Source organism: Haliotis asinina, chromosome 10 (assembly GCF_037392515.1).
Source record: "Haliotis asinina isolate JCU_RB_2024 chromosome 10, JCU_Hal_asi_v2, whole genome shotgun sequence".
Taxonomy (NCBI): domain Eukaryota; kingdom Metazoa; phylum Mollusca; class Gastropoda; order Lepetellida; family Haliotidae; genus Haliotis; species Haliotis asinina.
In genome coordinates this window covers 2,398,570-2,423,468 of record NC_090289.1, presented here as the reverse complement: position 1 = coordinate 2,423,468, position 24,899 = coordinate 2,398,570, and the positions used below count along the sequence as shown (strand labels likewise).

At 40.5% G+C, this 24,899-nt stretch overlaps 1 protein-coding gene across 2 annotated transcripts in view; it reads left to right on the top strand.

The window, feature by feature from the left end:
* The first annotated feature begins 1,797 nt into the window (after window positions 1-1,797).
* Window positions 1,798-24,899, top strand: part of LOC137299060 (uncharacterized) — a 32,243-nt gene continuing 9,141 nt past the window's right edge. For both annotated transcript variants that reach the window (XM_067831545.1, XM_067831544.1), the window contains exons 1-7: window positions 1,798-1,970; window positions 18,980-19,118; window positions 19,336-19,495; window positions 20,513-20,817; window positions 21,341-21,417; window positions 22,637-22,725; window positions 24,408-24,559. In XM_067831545.1, coding sequence (XP_067687646.1) covers window positions 1,853-1,970; window positions 18,980-19,118; window positions 19,336-19,495; window positions 20,513-20,817; window positions 21,341-21,417; window positions 22,637-22,725; window positions 24,408-24,559 — 1,040 coding nt within the window. In that variant the 5' untranslated portion in view covers window positions 1,798-1,852. The remainder of the gene's footprint in view (window positions 1,971-18,979; window positions 19,119-19,335; window positions 19,496-20,512; window positions 20,818-21,340; window positions 21,418-22,636; window positions 22,726-24,407; window positions 24,560-24,899) is intronic.

The following is a 24,899-nucleotide window of genomic DNA, read 5'->3' as shown; positions in this document are numbered from 1 at the left end:
TTCAGGGAAAATAACGTAAGTAACAATCAGGCTTCCGGTCTGGCTACGTGTTTACGTTTGGGATTAATCTATCAGACCCTCAGTCAGGCACCCGCTAACCAGCTCAGCCACCGCGACTTTGTGTGCTGGCGATTAGGTGCCTGACTGAGGGTATGGGATTCAGCTAAAAAAAGTACTAAAATCTGTACTTCACTAAGAAAGTGCAATCCCAAATATAACATGTAACATACGTAAGAGCTTCAATGTTCCTTCAATGTTTTTCAGTCGGGTATAAAGTGAGGTGATGAGACCCATGTCCTCTGTTTACCAGGTCGCTCACTTGTTATCTGCACACTGTCCAAACAAATGTGTGACCTAGACCTCTCTTTAATAATATCACCGTTATGCAGGTACTAAGCGTCTACAGCCTCAGCGAAACCCCTCGAGCACTGAATGCTGAGGAAGCGGGAAACGTAGATTCAGTGTGACGCTTGGATTTGAACCCTGTTGTTGGTTTCTGATTTGGGGGGGGGGGGGGGGGGGGGTTATCGCTGTAACAGATAAAGCGATGCAGATTTCCACAATAAATGAAATACTTCCCATGAGAGACAACACTGTCTTATTCTGCGCCTTGAAAGCACATCTTTCTTTTACATCTGGAACGTGACTGCAATGAACAATTGTTACATTGAATAGGATGAACATAACATGTTTTGAAGGTAGAGCTAAGTAACTGTTTGTTGTACCCGTGCAGGTCCTGGTTACAACTGTTTAGAAGAGGGATCGGGTGGGCAGGTTCACTGACTATATAGGGCTGGGATATGCACCCCACCTCACCTCACATTTCCCTTCCCTACATTTTCTTCAACTCGGAGGCTCAAATTTCAAGTTCAATACCATAACCATGAATTATATTCAAAAGAGGTGACTGTAGATTATGTCTAAATCTTAAGTCAACACAGCTTTATCATGACAGAATAACATATTACATTGTTTAATCTATAAGTCACATGAACGGGTCCAAGAACTGAGATGGGTACCCGGGTCCTGAAGCGAATAGCAATCATCATGCTGTTTTTTCATTGGATTGTCTCGTCCAGCCTCGCCATAGCTGGAATATTAAAGAGTTCGGGGTAAAAGAATAAACAAGCAAAACAAATACTATACTACGAACTGTATTATACCGTATCTGAGGTGTCAACCAGCTTGAAAGCTGAAATCGCATTGTTCCTGAACCATTGTTTCAAGAGAAATTCAATCATGCAGTCATAGCGAGTGAGTATTGCTTTACGCCGTTTTAGCTACATTCTAGCACTATCAAGACGTAATAAGCGAACGCCTTAACCACTGAACCAAATGGCAACTCCTATCAAAACACGGGAGAAGAGATCCGTGCAACCATGACCTTACTTCATTGTAGAGAAACTTCTAGTCAAGGAGGAAGACCATGTATGGATTCACAATTCTGCACTTAAACACATCGATATCAGATCTAAAATATGTCTTATCAAAGATAATCGCACAGTACCTCTTCCATTTTTTTCTTATTGGAAGTTCGAGAGAAATATGTCAGTTAAGCCTATTTGATCTCACTAAAACAGGAGCGTTCAACAGGTATTTGCATACATGTCGACTGCTACCTCGAAGGTGCCCTTCCATTTTGGACTACCAGTTTTCTGCTCAGTCGTGTCGCATATCTCTCATACATTTCGCCGTAGGTGCCGACGTCGTAAGGCCGCTATCGCTTCAGATTAAAACTTGTTTACCAATCTGCGCTGTAGCACCGAAGGTTCTCAAACTTGGGAACAGAGTATAGCTGGAAGCAAAATGGCTGAGTGTAGTTGCGAAGGAATTTCTCAAGCCTGATGTTGCAATGCGGATAGTCATGGATAGCACGAGCTCGGACCATAGTCCGCCCCTCAGTGAGAACGCTGGCAGCTCCTGGGCTAATTGGGAAAATGAATTAAGCTCGGTGTCAGGACTAAACTTGGGTAAGTCCCTCGTCCTGACTTTCTTTCTTCGTACGTCTTAGTCCTACCCCAACTTCCTCCATCCACGGGACTTGTGTTTGTGGAATTTGTGAGTTTGATGAAACCCAACGCAAACAAACTTGGTGTTTGTATCCCAATGTGTGGTAACATATTGTCGAAATTGGCCCTTTTGATTCCAGACTAACACTTTATGCAAACTTAACCCAACTTTATTGCGTGACGCCTGAAAAGTTGTGACATGCTCAGTCCAATCCTCCAACAACATATTTTCATAGAAATATGTCGCGGTAAAAAAAAAAAACCCTTAAAATTCCCGACCTGATAAGTCCTCACGATCCTGTTTATACACCGGTTTTAGAAGACACGATTGGGAGACAATTCAAAGTTAGGAGGACATGGTGTGATATCCAGCTTGCTCCTGGCCTACTGGCTTCGACCTACTTAGTGTAGCCAGCGCTGAAATATCCTCAAGCAAAACACTTCGTTGAGGTCAAAGTGACATGATTCCAGAAGTTATTTAAGAAATGGCTGTGAAGCATTGGGAATATGTTTCAGTACCGGTCTGGGAGTGGTTTGTAATTTGGAAATGTACCTGTCCGTAATAGGAGCCTTTCACCTCAGTAAGTAACCTATTCAACATTGGTGAAATTGGACAGATATTGTGACAAGTATGATGTTCATGTTTTGCCTGTTTGTAGTCCATTGGTCACTGTTTTTACTTACATTAATGTCTCCAAACCCAGAATTCAATACGAACTTTTCCACTTAAATGCTACTTGTTTTTGTAAACATGGTAACCAGACTAACTGCATTTTGGCAGCATGACAGCTTGTATCCTGCCTGTGTCCATTCCTAACACATCAAAACAGTTCTGTGTTTCTTACAGCCAGCATCAATTAAAGGCATGCTACATAGAACTGGGTTTTTAAATACAGGCTTTGGAAATATAACAGTTACTGTAATGCAACTATTCAGTGCACTGTTTCATGCCACACAAATACTGCTCTTAATACCGAGTCCCTAGCAACCTAGTCTGTTTGTAACTTGACAGTAGGACACTCCCTTACCAGGTTTACAGCAAGTCATGGTGTGAGTCATTGTTCTCAATATCGCTCACAGGCTTGTCTGGTCCAGACTTCATATCTTGGTTGTTGACAGTGCTGTGTTCAACAATAAACAGTATTTATGATTACCTTGAGGCAAACTCCAGTGTGCATTACCTTACTTTCAGCAGTCTTACTTTTGAAAGTCCTCATGCTCTGTCATCCTGTCATGCAGTTGTCTGGTCCTCATGTTGTCAGAAGGATGTGTGATAACATTTTGATGTTTTTTTACTCTGTAGACATGGTATAATACACTATATAGCAGTTCTGTAAATGTGTTGTCAGAAGGATGTGTGATAACATGTTGATGTGTTGTTACTCTGTGGACATGGTATAATACACTATATGCAGAATCACAGATAAGCTGTGTATTTGCATAAAATACGCTATAGAAAAGTTGAAATACAGGAGAAAAATATATGCCAGCGTATGAAAAAAGTACTAAATATTGTCGTTTATACTGTGTCAAAATAACCTTGCATATTTACCAGATACATCAAAATTATGTTACGCGTATCATATCAGTGCAGGACTATTGAACTTAGTGTTTTTCCACCTCTAAATATTTATGATTAAAAAGCTTCTAAACGCAAACAATATGTGCAACAGATATAGAATACCAAGCAAGGTGTAACCCTTCACTGATTGACCCATCTATAAACAACAACCATTCAAATAGTGGTTTTCTCGAAACAAATGGGAAATGGTGAGCGATTGTCATAAGCTTCCACATGCTGAATGTAAAATACCTATTTTTAGACACCTTACCAAGAGAAAAAACAACTTGATTAGAGGACTGCTACTTGAATTAATAGGCAAGTACTGTGTTTCATAATCAGATCAATCAATTGCCAGTGATACTTAAATGAACTTGTAATGTTAGCTATTTCGTAATATGTGGCATGGAAGTCAAACAACATGATGTGAACAAGTTTGTTTTTGTTTTTTAAGAAAAATAATAATAACTGAGAGTGAAGACATAACTGTTATATCATCAGATATCCATCCCAAGTGGTTAAAGGTGTATTGGCTATAATTTAGTATTGTTGGGAGGATTTTATATTATTTTATAACTCAATGAAAATGTTGCACATGTTATACTGTTATAATGAATACCTGGATTTTAAAAACATTGTGGTATCTAATAATGTAGATACCCACTTGAAAATAGAAATACCCACTTAGTTTCAAATACATGGGTATTATACCCACTTGGCCAAAAGCTTATCAGAACTCTGCGATATAGCAGTCCTCTGGGATATAGCAGTCCTCTGGGATATAGCAGTCCTCTGTGATATAGCAGTCCTCTGTGATATAGCAGTCCTCTGGGATATAGCAGTCCTGTATGTGTGCTGACAGAATGTGTGATAACACAGTGATGTCTTATTTTTTTGATATGATATAGTGCACTATATAGCATTTATGTAACATTTTGTAAGATTACTTTTGTGAAGGTGGTATTTGATATCATTATATATTCTTCAAAAAAGGTTAGGCGTATATAGTTACTCAAACAAGATCTTTCTATCTTGGTATAATACACTATACTGAATACACACAATGTCTATACCAATGTCACATATATCACACATACGCTGGTTTAGACTTAGTCAGCTGGTATTTAAAGTAAACAAGCGCATATTAGGTACCTATGATCAAAAAAGGAAAATGCATTCTTGCTAATCTTTAAATTCCATAAACTTTTTATTGTTCAGATTTTGTTTCACGTATATTACTGTCCATACAGTGAATCACACAACTCCCTGTAAATATCTTCAACGATGCTTATTGGTATATCCCATCTACCCCAGCTCTATCAATGCACATCACTAGCAAATACACAATCCCTATATTTGCCAGAGATAGATGTTTTCTGGGCATTTTTTTGTGATTCTTAGCTCCATTGAACTCCATATGGAGCCATTTTGTCTGTTGACACAGTAGGGCACCCAGCTGGTCATCGTAAACAAATTTGTACATCATAAGCACTGTAGTAAGTGAGTCAGAAGGTCCTCTAATTTATGTGTGAATTATCTTTGTAGTCATTTGCCAGGTTTAGTATAGATTAATTTAGAGCATGTTTCTTCAATAGTCACCAATACATTTTTTCCAGCACTAACCTAATGACATTAAATATGTCATGTATGGGGTGACATGTTCTCAGTAGAGTACTGATTCTAATACTTTGTGGGTTGAGTCCCATCTAGGATTTGAACCCACACCATCGGAGTCAGATGTCTGATCACAGCACACAAAGTCTGCATCTAATTCACTCAACCATATCAGCTTGTACAGAAATTAAAATGGGACAAGCGGTAGTCTAGGTAGTCACTACTTTGTGCACCGTTCTGATAATTACTAGCTATATTGATGAAAAATCAAAACAAGGCTAATTCACCAGGAAGGGAGACGTTATGTGTTGGGTAATTTCATTCTAGGTTATATATACCATGTGATTAGAGTCATAGGGATGATTGGATGAGATTAGTGAAACATACCATTGAAAAAAGTAAGGGATATTCCATTTTGCAAATATACCACTAGCCAATGTGAATGCATATGACAAGAAGTAACATACATCCTTACAGGTGAAACGTACATTTCCAAGGGAAAGGAATAAATCGTCACATTTTCCCATAATTATTCTTCATCGTCTGTTTCTTTCTTGGCTGCATCATATTTATTTTGTCAATCTTGTAAATGCCATGTCCCCTGCTATTTCTGGAATGAGCATTTTTGAGTGTCAGTCAAGCATATCTTTGGAATGGTGTGTATGTCATGGATTGAAATAGTGTTTTGTCTGCCATGGCACGGGAAGTATTAACATGGCAGGGATGAAATGTTTCAATGAGCCTTGGCGCCATGGCAAAAATTCTAAAAATAATACACACTATGATTAATGTAATGGATAATGCTGTAAATCTGAGCAACTTTAATTAATCTACACCTGTTTTTGTACCCCATCCAACACTGTTCTACCCCGAGTTCCATGTGGCCGCCATAATACCTCAGTCACAGGTAGCCGCCACCATGTGGTCTGACAGAATCTATTCAATATATTGAATGTTTTTCAACTGGTTCATCTTCTGTGGATCCATATATCTTATTGAACATTTGTGATTGAAAGGTTTTTTTCACTTAGAAAATATAGTGAAATGCGTAATGCTATATCTGTTTGCATAGCTATCCTTTGTTTACATAGGTTGTGTGGCTCCATGTTCTGTCATTGAAGCTTGGCAGAGACATAGTGATAGAGTCACCTTGATGAACGGACGTGTATTGTTATAAAGCCAACTGTTGCAGTTGTAGAAGACTACCCATATAGCTGTGCTAAACAATCTGAAGAGCATGCTGAAAGTCTTGTAACCATGGTAACAGGCCATTCATGTTTGACTAAAAACTAGAGAAAAGTCTGATCATGTGACATGCAAATTATGGTGAGTCACCATGGCACCAGTAAGTGTCAATCAAACCATTTATTGGCGGCCCTTTCAGTATCGCAGCTTAACATGGTGGTGGCCATTTGGATTGCCAGTGTGTTTAACAGGAAATCCTGTTTGGATGATATCATGGTTGTGGTTTAGTACCAGTATATGACTGGAGATAAACCTATCTCATAGGTAAGAGGAAGTCCTAACTCAGCCCTTAAAATCAGTATCAAAATGGTGTATCCGGTACATGAACTAAACCACCAACCTTCGTTCATTTTCTCATCAAGGTTAGTCTTGAGAAATAGAATATCATTATCAGTAGTCAAGTAAATACTGTTATTACACTATCTTGAACACTCCGTATTGACGCTCATGCTGTTGATCACTGGATTGTTTGGTCCAGACTTGATTATTTACAGAATGCTGTCATACAGCTGGAATATTGCTGAGTGCGGTTCACTCACTCACTCATCGTATTGAACTTGAATCATGTAAGGCACGCATTCGGAATGTTCACATGCACCATTAAATTCAACATTAAACAGTCCAGAGCCATACATGTTCAGACATGCTTTTCTGTGAAAATCATTATTCTTATAAGAGCAATTACAAGTCAAGTCAAAGGATCATACGGGTCCGAAAAACTCATGTTTCTCAATTGTGGTTACCTTGAGTAGTTTTATGTACATGTTGTTAACCTATCATTGCAAAAATACAGGGGGTGCTTTATTAAGTTCTTTGTGTATATTATTAGGTATGTTTTAACTAAGACACAGATAAATCACACAGAAACATGCACTGCTGATTGGTATTTCCAAGACAAATATACACAGTAGTCTTTTTTAAGACTGAATATAACACAATGTTAAAAAAAGATAAATTAGAACTGAAGAGGTAATTAATCTTGTCTAATGATATTTAATTGCAAGTTTGGCATCTCTACCACATGAAGTGGTACAATATCATTTTTATGCCACCAGAAACATGGTTTGATGAAAGTATAACCCATAGATAAGTCAATCATCAAAGGCTATGGGCACTCTCAAAAGCACACCAAAATTACCTGTCTGCTGCTGTCCCGTGCCCTTTGGCACCTTCGTAATAATTTCATTGGAATCCTTGTATACTGATAAGCATTTGTTGTGCCAAATGATATCACATTTGTGTAGATGATCCCCGCCCAAACTGCAGGCTACATCGGAGGGTTTCGTTAACATTTTGTGACCGAGTGGGTCAGTTATGAGGTGGTGTATTTGTAGAACATGTACATTAGGAAAACGGAATTCAAATACAGTGGAAATCTCTCTGTCAGTGTAGTTCTGAGAATAGTTGTATCTGATGAAAAGTCTAGGTTACTTGTCAAACAGTATCTGTTGCTGTTGGAAAGCATCAAACACCACCTGTGGAGTGAGTGATTTTATTTTTACACAGTTTTTAGCAGTATTCCAGAAATATCATGGCGGGGAACACTAGAAATGGGCTTCACACATTGTATCCATATGGGGAATCGAACCTGGGTGTTTGGTGTGACGAGTCAACGCTTTGACTACTGGGCTACTCCCCCACCCCAGTGATGTAAGCAAGTGATACAGCTAAAAGACACTCTGAGTTTTTCTAATCTATGTGGAAGACACCACCAACACACACTCATTCACCCAAACATGTCCATGCACAAGCCCTAATTCTAGGTACGAAATACTCACCTTGAGCATGATGATATGCAGTGAGTATAGATGATAAGTAATTATTGTTGGAAATATGAATGAAACAGCTTCATCGACTAATTATGCTAATTAATGGATTGTGTATTATGGAGCTGAATGTGTGTGTTCATCAGCTTGTTTGTTTTGAATGGTTATGATGACCAAATTTAGGAAATGGAAATGAATGGACTATTTTGTTTAAATCAGCAAGATAATAGCATTTCCATTCCTGGCGAGCATGACTCCTTCCTTCCTTCTGATATTCCTTCCACGAAGTCAATGTCAGTAACTGCCCTGTATAGTGACAGGTCACACCAACTTGAAACAGTTTTAGAGGTTCCTAGTATTGTGACCTGACTTAGTACAGTGAATCAGTACAGTGTGTTAGTACAGTAGGTCAGTACAGTAGGTTAGTACAGTGGATTAATACAGTGGGTTAGTACAGTATTTTAGTACAGTGGCTTAGCACAGTGGATTAATACAGTTGGTCTGTAAAGTAGGTTAGTACAGTGAGTCAGTACAGTAGGTTAGTACAGTGGATTAATACAGTGGGTTAGTACAGTATTTTAGTACAGTAGGTTAGCACAGTGGATTAAAACAGTTGGTCTGTAAAGTAGGTTAGTATAGTACGCCAGTACAGTGGGTTGGTACAGTGGATTAATACAGTGGGTTAGTGCAGTAGGTTGGTACAGTAAGTTAGTACAGTAGGTGAGTACAGTAGGTCAGTACAGTGGATTAATACAGTAGGTTGATACAGTGGCTTAATACAGTGGGTTAGTACAGTAGGTTGGTACAGTGAATTAATACTTTGGGTGAGTACAGGTCAGTACAGTGGCTTAGTATTGTGGATTAATACAGTGGGTTAGTATAGTAGGTTGGTACAGTGGATTAATACAGTGGGTTAGCACAGTTGGTCAGTACAGTGAGTACACTGGGCAAGTACAGTAAGTGTGTACAGTGGGTGAGTGCAAAAGGTGAGTACTAACCGTACACCCAGGGTGTACAAACCATACACTGTCAAATGTGTCAAGTGGCACAATACATGGATTGTACAAATGACCTTGACCTCAGAGAGAATGTGCCTGCCAAACTGCTGATCGCTTTGAAAGTTTATGGTTGGTACATACAATTAGGAGTATACAGTAATAAAACTGTTACCATAATTTTGTATTTGTTTGTGTCAATAAATATATCCAAACAGTAAGATGTTTCTGCATTTCACTTCTCATTTACTAACCCTCAAATTTTGATCATTTTTTATCATAAAGTAAGCTATCCTGAGTTAACTCCCTTTATGACCATTCAGGAAAAAGACATGGTGAAACATGTTGCGTCTTATTCTGCCAGAGGATGAATGTTGTTGTTTAAAGATAAGCTGGATTAAAAGATCTTAAGGGTAATAAATTCATCACACAATGTTTTGAAAGGGTTACAGGACTGCAAGACCCTTGTAAATTCCATATTTATCTAATACAGATTTGACAACGGTCTTACAGTCCAGCACACTCTTTTAAGATACTGTGTGACTAATATTGTTTATGCACCAGTATCCGTTGACAGGTTGTCAAGTTCTGGGTATGACTGCAGCTGTATATCAGCTGTATGTGTATACTATAAGTGCTATATCACCTGGAATATACAGTGCAGTCAGTCTGTGTCATATGGGGTCAATCAGCTGTACATATATGTCTGGTGTATGTTTCATGTATCTGAGGACAATGTTTGCTGAAGCTGAACCCAGCTGCAATACAATCTGCTTTTGTACTGGCACCACAACAATCTTAACAGCTTCCGTCTTTGAATGGAAGTTTTTTAATTTAAGGCATAATCTAAAATGTTAAAATCTTTTAAGAAAATGCTGTAGAAAGTAATTTATTCGCACACAGTGCTGTGATTGCTTGCACGTTGTGAGTTAGTGGGAGAGTTAGTGACTCAGTGTGAATCACTGGTTACAGCACTTACCACATGATGTAAATCTACATATTTTCACATGAATTGTTGTGACATATAGCAGATATTCCCCATTTGGAGGCTCTGTATGTTCCATGTTCCATGGTTTGTTGCAGTCCGGAGCATGTCAATATTGGCGAGAATGTTTGTGAGGAGATCAGGATCTCCAGTGATTGCTTCAAACCAAAAACAGTGTGAGATGGAACTTGTGGTGACAGTGTTTGGCACATCGTAATCTGAAGATAAATTATCATTCATTTGGGACTAGCACATGTACAGGCACATACGGACACAGACACAGGTCAAACCTATATATTCAGTTGCAATGTAAATTCAGTAATCTTCAACATTACATTAATCTCAATTTCACCTCACCTTACCTCAAGGCTTATATTTGAAAAACAAATTTAAAAGCAGCCCAAATATTTCCACTTAAAACATGGAGCACCTGATTCCAATTGAGATAGCTGGGTCCTGATTCAGGGTCATGTACTAGCACCCATTCTTCTGGTTTGAAACTGCGGAACCGCTGCCTCTATTCAATGTTTCCATGTCCCCAATGTGGGATGTATTACATGGCGAGTAATTGCTGTTGGACTAGACTTGGCATAGATACAGCATACAGGTTTCCACAAATTTATCCAAAAAATTTCCAATCTTGATTTTTCTGTAGGAAATGCATTTTGCTAGTGGTTGCCATGCATATGTGTATGGTTGCCAGGTTGCAGCATGGTATATATTGCACATAACTGGGGTTTGTTGGAGTAGCGGGTTGCGAGATGGAGTTGGCAGTGATGTGGCAAGGCATGGAATCTAACATTTTTCCTGACTGTAAAACTATGGTAGAACTGGAGAATGCTGTAACAAGTAAGTGTGGATGTCTGTAGAACACGGAGCGGGGATGAATGTGTGATGATAGGCAGCACAGTGGTTCATAACATCAAGGAAAAAGTTTGGGCTCAATGTGATTGTTCACATTTGGCGCTGTTTGGATGTGTGTTTAATGTCGCTTGTCAGTAGGCTTGTGCTGTAGTCAGATAAACTTGCCATTTTTTTGTTATTTCAAGTGAAGTCATAGAATGCTGCCCTATCATGACAAACATCTAAAAATACTGAAGAACAATGTATCTTAATCAGAAGATTCTCCCTGCACTATTGACATGACATGTTGTTAGACTTCCATTGTCATGACATGGTGGTTGACATGACATAGTAGTAGACATGCGTTGTTGAGACTTCTTCCTACCATGGTGACAAGACATGTCAGTAGTGTTGCACTGAGCTGATAAGACATGTTGGTAGTGTTGCACAGTGGTGTCGTCTCCTTGCTTTGGTGACATGTTGGTAGTGTTGCACAGTGGTGACGTCTCCCTGCTGTGGTGACATGTCGGTAGTGTTGCACCGAGCTGACATGACATGTTGGAAACGTTGCACAGTGTTAACGTCTCCTTGCTGTGATGACTAGACTGAGATCTAGATTAGCTGATCGTGATAACTGTGTACATATTTTACACCATATGTCATGTTTTGGCACATAGTTGAAGAATTCACTGATCATCTTCAGGGCATGGACGAACTCCACTTGACTCCATTCTTTAATCTCCCAAAAATATTAACTTCCTCCTTGTTGTATTTTCCCAACTCAGAGAAGAGAACATGTTGGTAATCTTTGAATCAGATGAAGAAAGTCATCTTTAAATCTACATGTTAAAGAATTTATCTACAAATCATCAAGTGATATAAAGATTTATTTGGCACCAGCTAATTACATGTCAATATTTGAAAACATTTGTGAATGCATCTTATGTTTTTATAGAAAGAGGATGGTATTAAACTAACATTTCTTATCTCAATATTTGGAAACTTGCAGATATAAGTGTAGAAGAAAATCACGTTACTGAAGGGTGAGATACTAGGATTGGAATATATGTTAATTTCTAGCTCACTATCACACCTCGACAAACAATGATAACTGCATGAGCATCTGAAATATGTAATCTAAATGTCTTTTATCATTTCCATTACAAAAAATCAATAAGAATTTGATAAAATGTTTAAAATAAGAAGGGGGAGCATGTATTAGGCAGGAAGATTGTGTGGTGGTGATACTGTCAAGTTAACACGTGGCAAAGTGGCCTTTCTGGACCAGGAGTATCAGTGTTTTTCTCATCTGTCATTGCAGTGTATATCGCATCATAATGTATATCACAACGCGGCGTATATCACACTTCCTGTAATTCTCCCATACATGTATAGCGTATAAAAACATCACCAATTCTTCCACTGTAAACACCTCCAGCTGTTGGTGGTCGACACCGCTGCTTGATGCACACACCGATTGTGCACATTTGGCGCCTGTTACAGAATTTCTGTCCAAGTATTAGCGGCCTATACATGCATCTTTTACATTTGAACAAGTACAAATTAAAGGTTTCATAGAAACCTTATTCTAATTCTGTACATTCCAGTATATGAACAATGTACATTTTCAGAGATGTTTTTTTTGTTGAAGTGTGTTGACAGGTTTTAGGTTTTTAGTTTGTGCATTGATATTTGGTAAGAACTGTGATTGTAGGGAACATGGCTTAACTCCAGGGCCCGCTTGCACAGAGCAATCTTAGTTACAATCAATCTTAGGCCCCTACAATCAACTTTACAATCACCGTACAATTGCTATAATCCACTTGCACAAACACAATCTTAAGACAGCATGGATTTAAGATCGCAATCTTAACTAAGATCGAACTCTTCAACGTTTGAGGTAGAAATTTCTTAAACTCGACTCCTGTCTACAGTTGTCTTCAAGTGCGCATAGCATGCAGCGCAAACAAAACGTGGAACTGGTTACTGCACGCATGACACCCCTTCCTTAATCGCACCTTGCAGATTTTTCATGAAAACAAAACAAAACCCCCCAAAACCCCAACCCACAAATCTTTGAAGGGAATGATAACGTTGAGGAAGGAAGCGATAACATGGAAGGTAACATGTATAATCACTCGTACCTCGGGTTATTCTCTAATTTTTCTACATTCTAATTTTTTATGAACTAGACGTGATACTGCAACCACAGAAATATCATGTTTTATGCTAGTAATGAAATACAAACAAATACGTTAACAAATTGGGTCTTGAGTTATTGACCTAATAATCATGAAATTAAAAGATAGCACATATATAAAATTTCCTTATGACATAACGCCGAAATGTACCTTGATTTGTCAGTGGCTGTCAGTTGAACATAGTTTGGCATCTCGTAGGTGTTATTTGGAGTAAAATCCCAAATATATCCCACAAGCATTAGATTTGTAAAGATATGAAAGTGTGACATGACTGTGGGAGTGTTGTGGAAAATTCATAACAGGGAAATATGAAAACGTAACTTATTTCGTGTGTGTTGTATGTGTTGTTGAATGCTCATCCACAGTATATTAATTACTTTATGATATTTTGTTGATAATTATTTTTTCGTTTTGTTAAAAAAGCGTTTTATGCAAATTTCACATACCCCAGCAAGTGTATTTTTCCCGTTTGAAGAATACTTATTTAAAATGCATAGATTACAACTCGTCTCTCGTCAGATTCAATTTCTACAACTAGAAAAAACATAATTCTGTATGTTATCCAACTGTAGATTATTTCAATGATAAACTAGGACAAAATCATTAACCGAAAAGAAACACGTGGAGATCTGTTCTGTCACAACAGAACATGCATTGTATTTGGGCAGGGAAGATTTTACGGCAACGGCATAATATGCAAAGGGAAACCACTCCCATCTTGCGTAAAAGCTAAGATTAGCTGCCCTTGAGTTATTGAAAAGGTCATGGCCACTGCTAACCACATGCAGACACCTTTCGTTACTATCCTTTCCTTGTTTATCAAAAAGCTATGGTGTTCATACTTTTACCAACACTGAATCGGGTGAGAATTGTACTCAATGATGTCGACTCGATAATGATGTTGTTCACTACCTCAAATAACGATATTTCAAACGTAAATCGATGTTGCATTCTCTGTGTTGTTGAAGTGTCGAGGTGAATCATACAGTTTTATGCAATATAAAAGCAATCCCCAAACGCAATTCTAATTATTTGCGTGAAACTGACAACAACGTGAACGCCATTTTGCTACTGACTACAATGATCTTAGCTCCTTACAACTGGTTCCGACCAATTGTAAGTTTTGATTGTAACTTACAATGATCTTAGCCTACAATTGATTTGTGCAAGTGGATGGCGATTGTAGCCGAAGCCTAAGATCGCGATCTTAAGGATTTACAATAATTGTAGCTCTAAGATCGTTTTGTGCAAGTGGGCCCAGGTGGTAATGATGAACCAGTGTGGTATGCAAGGTGCTAGTGTTGCTGTTGATGCACCAGTGTGGTATATGAGCTGCTAGTGTTGCTAATGATGCACCAGTGTGGTATGCAAGGTGCTAATGTTGCTAATGATGCACCAGTGTGGTATGCAAGGTGCAATTGTTGCTAATGATCCACCAGTGTGTTATGCAAGGTGCTAGTGTTGCTAATGATCCACCAGTGTGGTATACAAGGGGCTAGTGTTGCTGTTGATGCACCAGTGTAGTATGCAAGGTGCTAGTGTTGCTAATGATCCACCAGTGTGTTATACAAGGTGCTGGTGTTGCTAATGATCCACCAGTGTGTTATGCAAGGTGCTAGTGTTGCTAATGATCCACCAGTGTGGTATACAAGGGGCTAGTGTTGCTGTTGATGCACCAGTGTAGTATACAAGGTGCTAGTGTTGCTATTGATGCACCAGTATGGTATACAAGGTGCTAGTGTTGCTATTGATGCACCAGTGTGGTATACAAGGGGCTAGTGTTGCTGTTGATGCACCAGTGTGGTATACAAGGTGCTAGTGTTGCTGTTGATGCACCAGTGTGGTATGCAAGGTGCTAGTGTTGCTATTGATGCACCAGTGTGGTATACAAGGAGCTAGTGTTGCTATTGATGCACCAGTGTGGTATGCAAGGTGCTGGTGTTGCTATTGATGCACCAGTATGGTATACAAGGTGCTGGTGTTGCTATTGATGCACCAGTGTGGTATACAAGGGGCTAGTGTTGCTAATGATGCACCAGTGTGGTATGCAAGGTGCTGGTGTTGCTATTGATGCACCAGTGTGGTATGGAAGGTGCTAGTGTTGCTGTTGATGCACCAGTGTGGTATACAAGGAGCTAGTGTTGCTATTGATGCACCAGTGTGGTATGCAAGGTGCTAGTGTTGCTATTGATGCACCAGTATGGTATACAAGGTGCTGGTGTTGCTATTGATGCACCAGTGTGGTATACAAGGGGCTAGTGTTGCTAATGATGCACCAGTGTGGTATGCAAGGTGCTGGTGTTGCTGTTGATGCACCAGTGTGGTATGGAAGGTGCTAGTGTTGCTGTTGATGCACCAGTGTGGTATACAAGGTGCTAGTGTTGCTAATGATCCACCAGTGTGGCATGCAAGGTGCTAGTGTTGCTGTTGATCCACCAGTGTGGTATACAAGGAGCTAGTGTTGCTATTGATGCACCAGTGTGGTATACAAGGTGCTAGTGTTGCTATTGATGCACCAGTGTGGTATGCAAGGTGCTAGTGTTGCTATTGATGCACCAGTATGGTATACAAGGTGCTGGTGTTGCTATTGATGCACCAGTGTGGTATACAAGGGGCTAGTGTTGCTAATGATGCACCAGTGTGGTATGCAAGGTGCTGGTGTTGCTATTGATGCACCAGTGTGGTATGGAAGGTGCTAGTGTTGCTGTTGATGCACCAGTGTGGTATACAAGGAGCTAGTGTTGCTATTGATCCACCAGTGTGGTATGCAAGGTGCTAGTGTTGCTATTGATGCACCAGTGTGGTATACAAGGTGCTGGTGTTGCTATTGATGCACCAGTGTGGTATACAAGGGGCTAGTGTTGCTAATGATGCACCAGTGTGGTATGCAAGGTGCTGGTGTTGCTGTTGATGCACCAGTGTGGTATGGAAGGTGCTAGTGTTGCTGTTGATGTACCAGTGTGGTATACAAGGTGCTAGTGTTGCTAATGATCCACCAGTGTGGTATACAAGGTGCTAGTGTTGCTATTGATGCACCAGTGTGGTATGCAAGGTGCTAGTGTTGCTATTGATGCACCAGTGTGGTATACAAGGTGTTGGTGTTGCTGTTGATGCACCAGTGTGGTATGCAAGGTGCAATTGTTGCTAATGATCCACCAGTGTGTTATGCAAGGTGCTAGTGTTGCTAATGATGCACCAGTGTGGTATACAAGGTGCTAGTGTTGCTATTGATGCACCAGTGTGGTATACAAGGAGCTAGTGTTGCTATTGATGCACCAGTGTGGTATGCAAGGTGCTAGTGTTGCTATTGATGCACCAGTATGGTATACAAGGTGCTGGTGTTGCTATTGATGCACCAGTGTGGTATACAAGGGGCTAGTGTTGCTAATGATGCACCAGTGTGGTATGCAAGGTGCTGGTGTTGCTATTGATGCACCAGTGTGGTATGGAAGGTGCTAGTGTTGCTGTTGATGCACCAGTGTGGTATACAAGGAGCTAGTGTTGCTATTGATGCACCAGTGTGGTATACAAGGTGCTAGTGTTGCTATTGATGCACCAGTATGGTATACAAGGTGCTGGTGTTGCTATTGATGCACCAGTGTGGTATACAAGGGGCTAGTGTTGCTAATGATGCACCAGTGTGGTATGCAAGGTGCTGGTGTTGCTGTTAATGCACCAGTGTGGTATGGAAGGTGCTAGTGTTGCTGTTGATGCATCAGTGTGGTATACAAGGTGCTAGTGTTGCTAATGATCCACCAGTGTGGCATGCAAGGTGCTAGTGTTGCTGTTGATCCACCAGTGTGGTATGCAAGGTGCTAGTGTTGCTATTGATGCACCAGTGTGGTATGCAAGGTGCTAGTGTTGCTATTGATGCACCAGTGTGGTATGCAAGGAGCTAGTGTTGCTATTGATGCACCAGTGTGGTATGCAAGGTGCTAGTGTTGCTATTGATGCACCAGTATGGTATACAAGGTGCTGGTGTTGCTATTGATGCACCAGTGTGGTATACAAGGTGCTAGTGTTGCTAATGATGCACCAGTGTGGTATGCAAGGTGCTGGTGTTGCTATTGATGCACCAGTGTGGTATGGAAGGTGCTAGTGTTGCTGTTGATGTACCTGTGTGGTATACAAGGTGCTAGTGTTGCTATTGATCCACCAGTGTGGTATACAAGGTGCTAGTGTTGCTAATGATGCACCAGTGTGGTATGCAAGGTGCTGGTGTTGCTATTGATGCACCAGTGTGGTATACAAGGTGTTGGTGTTGCTGTTGATGCACCAGTGTGGTATGCAAGGTGCAATTGTTGCTAATGATCCACCAGTGTGTTATGCAAGGTGCTAGTGTTGCTAATGATGCACCAGTGTGGTATACAAGGTGCTAGTGTTGCTGTTGATGCACCAGTGTGGTATGCAAGGTGCTAGTGTTGCTAATGATGCACCAGTGTGGTATACAAGGTGCAATTGTTGCTAATGATCCACCAGTGTGGTATGCAAGGTGCTAGTGTTGCTATTGATGCACCAGTGTGGTATGCAAGGTGCTAGTGTTGCTATTTATGCACCAGTGTGGGATACAAGGTGCTGGTGTTGCTATTGATGCACCAGTGTGGCATGCAAGATGCTGGTGTTGCTAATGATCCACCAGTGTGGCATGCAAGGTGTTGGTATTGCTAATGATCCACCAGTGTGTTATGCAAGGTGCTAGTGTTGCTATTGATGCACCAGTGTGGTATTCAAGGAGCTAGTGTTGTTGTTGATGCACCAGTGTGGTATGGAAGGTGCTATTGTTGCTGTTGATCCACCAGTGTGTTATGCAAGGTGCTAGTGTTGCTGTTGATGCACCAGTGTGGTATACAAGGTGCTAGTATTGCTGATGATCCACCAGTGTGTTATGCAAGGTGCTAGTGTTGCTGTTGATGCACCAGTGTGGTATACAAGGAGCTAGTGTTGCTATTGATGCACCAGTGTGGCATGCAAGGTGCTAGTGTTGCTATTGATCCACCAGTGTGTTGTGCAAGGTGCTAGTGTTGCTGTTGATGCACCAGTGTGGTATACAAGGTGCTAGTGTTGCTATTGATGCACCAGTGTGGTATACAAGGTGCTAGTGTTGCTATTGATCCACCAGTGTGGCATGCAAGATGCTGGTGTTGCTAATGATCCACCAGTGTGTTATGCAAGGTGCTGGTATTGCTAGTGATGCACCAGTGTAGTATACAAGGTGCTAGTGTTGCTATTGATGCACCAGTGTAGTATACAAGGTGCTAGTGTTGCTATTGATCCACCAGTGTGGTATACAAGGTGCTGGTGTTGCTATTGATGCACCAGTGTGGTATACAAGGTGCTGGTGTTGCTAATGATGCACTAGTGTGGTATGCAAGGTGCTAGTGTTGCTATTGATGCACCAGTGTGGTATGCAAGGTGCTAACGTTGCTAATGATCCACCAGTGTGGTATACAAGGGGCTAGTGTTGCTAATGATCCACCATTGTGGTATAATGTGAAAATGACCTGTGTACATGATTTCAGCCCTGCTCCTTCGTGTCATTTGACAGCCTCATATAATTTGATGCTTTAATCAGTAGCAAACATGGCCACATTTTGTTTCTTAAACAGTTGCTTCTTATGAAATGTGTGCCTTTTTGAAATGTAATTTACGGCCTTTTTGAAAAGTAATTTAGGTTACTGCTTCTCTTCTGGAAATAACACATTTCTGGATTTTGGATTCGTTCACCACAAACAAATGTATTTATGTATTTGTGTATTACAGGAAGCAACAGTGAGCTAAATGGACTTGTTGAAGACAAAGAAATAGCAGCAAGAGCTGTGGCCTTTGTTGTTAACAGCACTCGCAAAGGAATCGTCCCACTATGTGCCGACGTGGCCAACTTACTCCATGCCAAGAGACGGTGAGATGATCTTTGTAAATCAAGCAATTAGTGTTTTGCGTGTAAATCAGACATAAGTGCGTTGTGTGTAAGTCAGGTAATACTGTGCTGTTTGAGTAATTATCTGTTGCAGAATGACCTATGTCAGTCATAACTTCTCAGACATTTTGGTGAGCAAAATATTGACTGTACTCAGCACTGCAGTTTTGTGTTAATATTTCGATAAAATTTATTTCAGATTGGAGAAGAAAGTATTTATGATGAAACGTGAAAATGAAGCCCTGCGATCATCTGCGTCCATAAGCTTTAGAACGAGCCATTCCACAAGTCCCACTCAGCCAGCTTTCTCTGCCTATACTGACAAGTCTCTGCTCCATGACCAGTGTGGTCACGCGCAGGTAAGGTCCTGGTCACACGCAGGTAAGGTCCTGGTCACACGCAGGTAAGGTCATGGTCACATACAGTTAATGTCCTGGTCACATACAGGTGGGTCCTGGTCACATACAGGTAAGGTCCTGGTCACATACAGGTCAGGTCATGGTCACATACAGGTCAGGTCATGGTCACATACAGGTAAGGTCATGGTCACATACAGGTAAGTTCATGGTCACACGCAGGTGGGTCATGATCACATACAGTTAAGGTCATGGTCACATACAGGTAAGGTCATGGTCACATACAGGTAAGGTCATGGTCACACGCAGGTGGGTCATGATCACATACAGTTAAGGTCATGGTCACATACAGTTAAGGTCATGGTCACATACAAGTGGGTCATGGTCACAGACTGATGGCGTCTTAGTCACATACGTATAGAGTCTCGGTCTACACAGGTAGAGTCACAGTCACATACGGATGGCACATACACATAGAGCTGTAGTCATACACGTGTGTCACGTTCACACAGATTGTGCATACACATAGAGTTGCAGTCATACACCTTTAGATTCACTGTCACATACAGATTGTGCATACACATAGAGTTGCAGTCATACACCTTTAGATTCACTGTCACATACAGATTGTGCATACACATAGAGTTGCAGTCATACACCTTTAGAGTCACTGTCACATACAGATGGTGTATACACATAGAGTTGCAGTCATACACAGGTAGGGTCACAGTCACATACATGTAGAGTTGCGGTTTATACTCAGGTGCGTCACAAACAGGCAGGGTATAAGTCACAGACAAAAAGTGTCACATATGCTTGTGTTAGTGTAATGATGAGAAAGGTCTCCTGGAGGTTTTTTAAATGAGCTGTATATAAATCATATTTGCCAGGTTACATTTGCATTGAGATAATGCCAGACAACAACACCCAGTTCTTAGGAGCAAGCACCCGTTCACATAACTTGAACAAATGTATAGTGTGTACTGTGATGAGTGTTGACTGTGTTGACCATGTCTCCAGGAGCGGTCGCGGCCATGTTCTCGATGCAGCCAGTGCTCTAGCACACTCAGCAACTCCCCCAAACTGGAGCAGACGTACAGCTTCAAGGGCCACCTCCACTCCCCTTCTACGCACAGAGAGAGTCGCCGTCGAGGATCACCACGTGTTGGACATCGGCCAGTGAACGGAATCATGACACAGGCACTGATCCACAGTCCACCAGAAGGAGTAGCTACTGACTCCAGTGATTCCAATATTCCGTCAGATAGGAAAAACTCTCTTCCAGAAATCATTTCTGAGCCTGAGGATGGTATCAAGAAGATAAGGTTGGTGTGGAAAATTTGGGGCTAGGCTTATTTTTTTCTTTTGTTGTTAAATCCCACTCTGAGCAATTTTTCAGCAATATTACAGTAATCTGTGATCCAGTGATATACATCACAGCCATTGATCTATGCAACTGAGATATAAAGAATTGAGTAATACAGGGTTCCAACCTTTGAACATTGGTCACTGAACATCAGTCATGATGGTTGGACTGGACCAAGTGAAATAATGTTGGTCAATGTTGTGAAGATGTTGCTTGAGGATTAACTGATGGCTAATAGACTTCCTAAAAGAAATTAAGAAACGCCCTATTCTGTTGTTACTTGATAGTTAATCTGAACGAAATGTTTTAGTATTATTACAGAAGATGAAACCTTTTTATTAGAGACAGCTCAGTTAGAGAGTTTTGTCCTTGCACATCATTGCACAACCTATGCAATTTTGCATTTTGTGATATCAACTAAATTCATTAAGTACAACAGAAAAGATCTCTGTGTTTTACCTTTGAAATAATGTTTCTTTCAGTCCGAAGGCATCAAAAGAATCCCAGTGCTCGTTGCTACAAAACACTGACTCTACCATTGAAGAACAGTTCATTGAAAGTAAGGAAATCTGTAGTTTGAATATACCACAGCCTGTGTATGCCACACAAGGATGACAGGTAGCTCAAGGGTGAAATATGCTGCAGTTTACATCCCCTTAGAGATGTCAAGATAGGCTGATGATCATGTTTACATCCCCTTAGAGATGTCAAGATAGGCTGATGATCATGTTTACATCCACTTAGAGATGTCAAGATAGGCTGATGATCATGTTTACATCCCCTTAGAGATGTCAAGATAGGCTGATGATCATGTTTACATCCCCTTAGAGATGTCAAGATAGGCTGATGATCATGTTTACATCCACTTAGAGATGTCAAGATAGGCTGATGATCATGTTTACATCCCCTTAGAGATGTCAAGATAGGCTGATGATCATGTTTACATCCACTTAGAGATGTCAAGATAGGCTGATGATCATGTTTACATCCCCTTAGAGATGTCAAGATAGGCTGATGATCATGTTTACATCCCCTTAGAGATGTCAAGATAGGCTGATGATCATGTTTACATCCCCTTAGAGATGTCAAGATAGGCTGATGATCATGTTTACATCCACTTAGAGATGTCAAGATAGGCTGATGATCATGTTTACATCCCCTTAGAGATGTCAAGATAGGCTGATGATCATGTTTACATCCCCTTAGAGATGTCAAGATAGGCTGATGATCATGTTTACATCCACTTAGAGATATCAAGATAGGCTGATGATCATGTTTACATCCCCTTAGAGATGTCAAGATAGGCTGATGATCATGTTTACATCCCCTTAGAGATGTCAAGATAGGCTGATGATCATGTTTACATCCCCTTAGAGATGTCAAGATAGGCTGATGATCATGTTTACATCCCCTTAGAGATGTCAAGATAGGCTGATGATCATGTTTACATCTACTTCTTGCACTTTCCTTCCTGTTTAGAAATGTTGCACCTTCACCCAGGCACATTGCACATTCCTAGATAATACAGATGTTGCTCTTTGATATCCAACTTGGGTTGCTTGGCTTTTCATGACTACGTATTTCAAGACTAAATGTCATGAATTGTCCTGAAGATCCTGAAACATGTCCACAGTCAGGCCTTAAGACTCTGTAACTGGCATGTTTCTACATTTCCTGTGTTTAGTACATGTACCAGTGTCTGCAGGACATCTAGAGCTTTAAAGTTATACCCAAATATTCAGACTGAAGAATATCAACATGCAATATTTTTGTTTCAGCAGTGAAGCTCAATTCAAAATTAGCAGAAGAACTTGGCTCTGCCAGAAAAGAGATAGAAATACTGAAAGGAAGATTAAAGGAACTTGAGGTCAGTATTTAGTACTAAAGTCGTTTCAGCAGTTTCTGTGTTAATGAAGATAATAATTAAATGTCGATTTTGCCCTTCCTTTTCACCAACAGCATATCTGAAAAGACATGATAGCATGGCTCATTGCTTCTACTGTGACCTTCACCATGCCTGTGGTGTTATTTCCAAGGTATCTATGGTATTTATGTCTATAATATCTATAGCATGACCCTGAACATGTAGAAGGCATCATGGGAAATGTTTCTGTGGAACAGGCCAACATACAGCCTCAGAAGACTAAGCCAACACACCTGATCTTGTCCTTTTATATGGACACAATAAGTATATTTACATCATTGAATTTTCTGTCCATTTTGACAACAAAAATCATGTTAAATATACAGATCTCGCCTTCGAAATCTCTCGCTTGCATCCCAAGTACACTGTTGTCAGGCTGTCCATTGTTCTTGGTGCCCATGGTTTGGTACCTCCAGATCAGGAGAGTGCATGAGTTCTCCACTAGGTTCTTACACTGGGTGATGCAGAAGGCTGTGTTGGGGAGTCTACATGTTCTACCTAAAGTTCTTGATGGGTTATACGAGGCAACATTTCCTGGGAGAAGTCCCACCAGCTGTCAGGGGTGTGTGTAGAGATGAGTCTGACCATCCTGACTGTGCCAGGAGCACCTGAACCCTCTGCTGTATACTATTTTCAGTTTGTATACTGGCGTTTCCTATTCTTGCGGTACTTAGGTTATCGACTGAAGAAAATAAATACAAGCAGTTTCTTATCATATGAATGTTTGTTGTTTTTAGATGAAGAGACTCCTCCTCTAACATCTGCATCTATCAACTGCCTGATCCATCAGGTGCATTACTACTCGTTAGCTTGGTGACAAACAGTCGTCCGCCACTGACTTAATGAGGCATCTCCTGTTCTCGTGGCATAATGAGGAATTAATGTTATAAAGTGTAAGAAAGAGGAATCCTGTTGGAAAGGATGAGAACTAATTCTCATTTGTCCAAGTTGGTAAAAACCTACCAATATTCGTTGCTTTCCAAAATTTTTATCATTCACAGACTTCGGCCTCTTCCTAGTTTCTGGTCAGGGATGTAAAGAACCGCTAAGTATCGCACATTGGTGATCTGAGCAGAAAACATGTTTACTGCTAGAATAGGAAGCCAGTGAAAATAGTAAATGGACCTATAAAACATAGTAGTAATGAATGTTTTCATCATGCCATCATCCACCCACTGGTACACGCTCAAGGTGCAAAGATGTGTACAGACAAGTGTTTATGATGTCTGTGTTCATGAAGATGTGTCTGGTGGCAGGTATTGATGGTGTCTGTGTTATTGTAGATGTGTCTGGTGGCAGGTATTGATGATGTCTGCGTTATTGTAGATGTGTCTGGTGGCAGGTATTGATGGTGTCTGTTCATGAAGATGTCTCTGGTGGCAGGTATTGATGATGTCTGTGTTCATGAAGATGTGTCTGGTGGCAGGTATTGATGATGTCTGTGTTATTGTAGATGTGTCTGGTGGCAGGTATTGATGATGTCTGTGTTATTGTAGATGTGTCTGGTGGCAGGTATTGATGATGTCTGTGTTCATGAAGATGTGTCTGGTGGCATGTATTGATGGTGTATGTGTTATTGTAGATGTGTCTGGTGGCAGGTATTGATGATGTCTGTGTTATTGTAGATGAACCATCTGGCCCGAGAGTGTGTGAACACCTTTGTCCAGGATGAGGATGGGGAGGGAAGTCAGTCATCCAGCTCACTTGAGGAGAAGTCCTTCACAGACTACGTCCTGCAGACTGTGGGAGGACAACGCAGCAACTACGTGCTCAATGGGTGCGGCAGACACAGACTTGTTGAGATTGTACCAAATCATTCTTGTAGTTTGTTTATGCCTCTTTCCACTTTACAAATGAAGTTTGGATGAAATGTAAACTCAGCGTCAGACATTAAAAATGTCACTCTTCCCAAACATTACATTCATATTCTAACTGAATCTACCTCTGTAAAAGGTCAGTGATCGTATGGGGATTTATTGCTAATTTTGTCAGAAATTCATGCATTTCAAATTTTGTCTGCAATTGCCTAAGGTAATTCAGTAATGGTATATGTTTATTAAACATGACTCTAATGTTGTTTTTCAATTTTATGCTTATGAAAAGTAACAAAATACTGG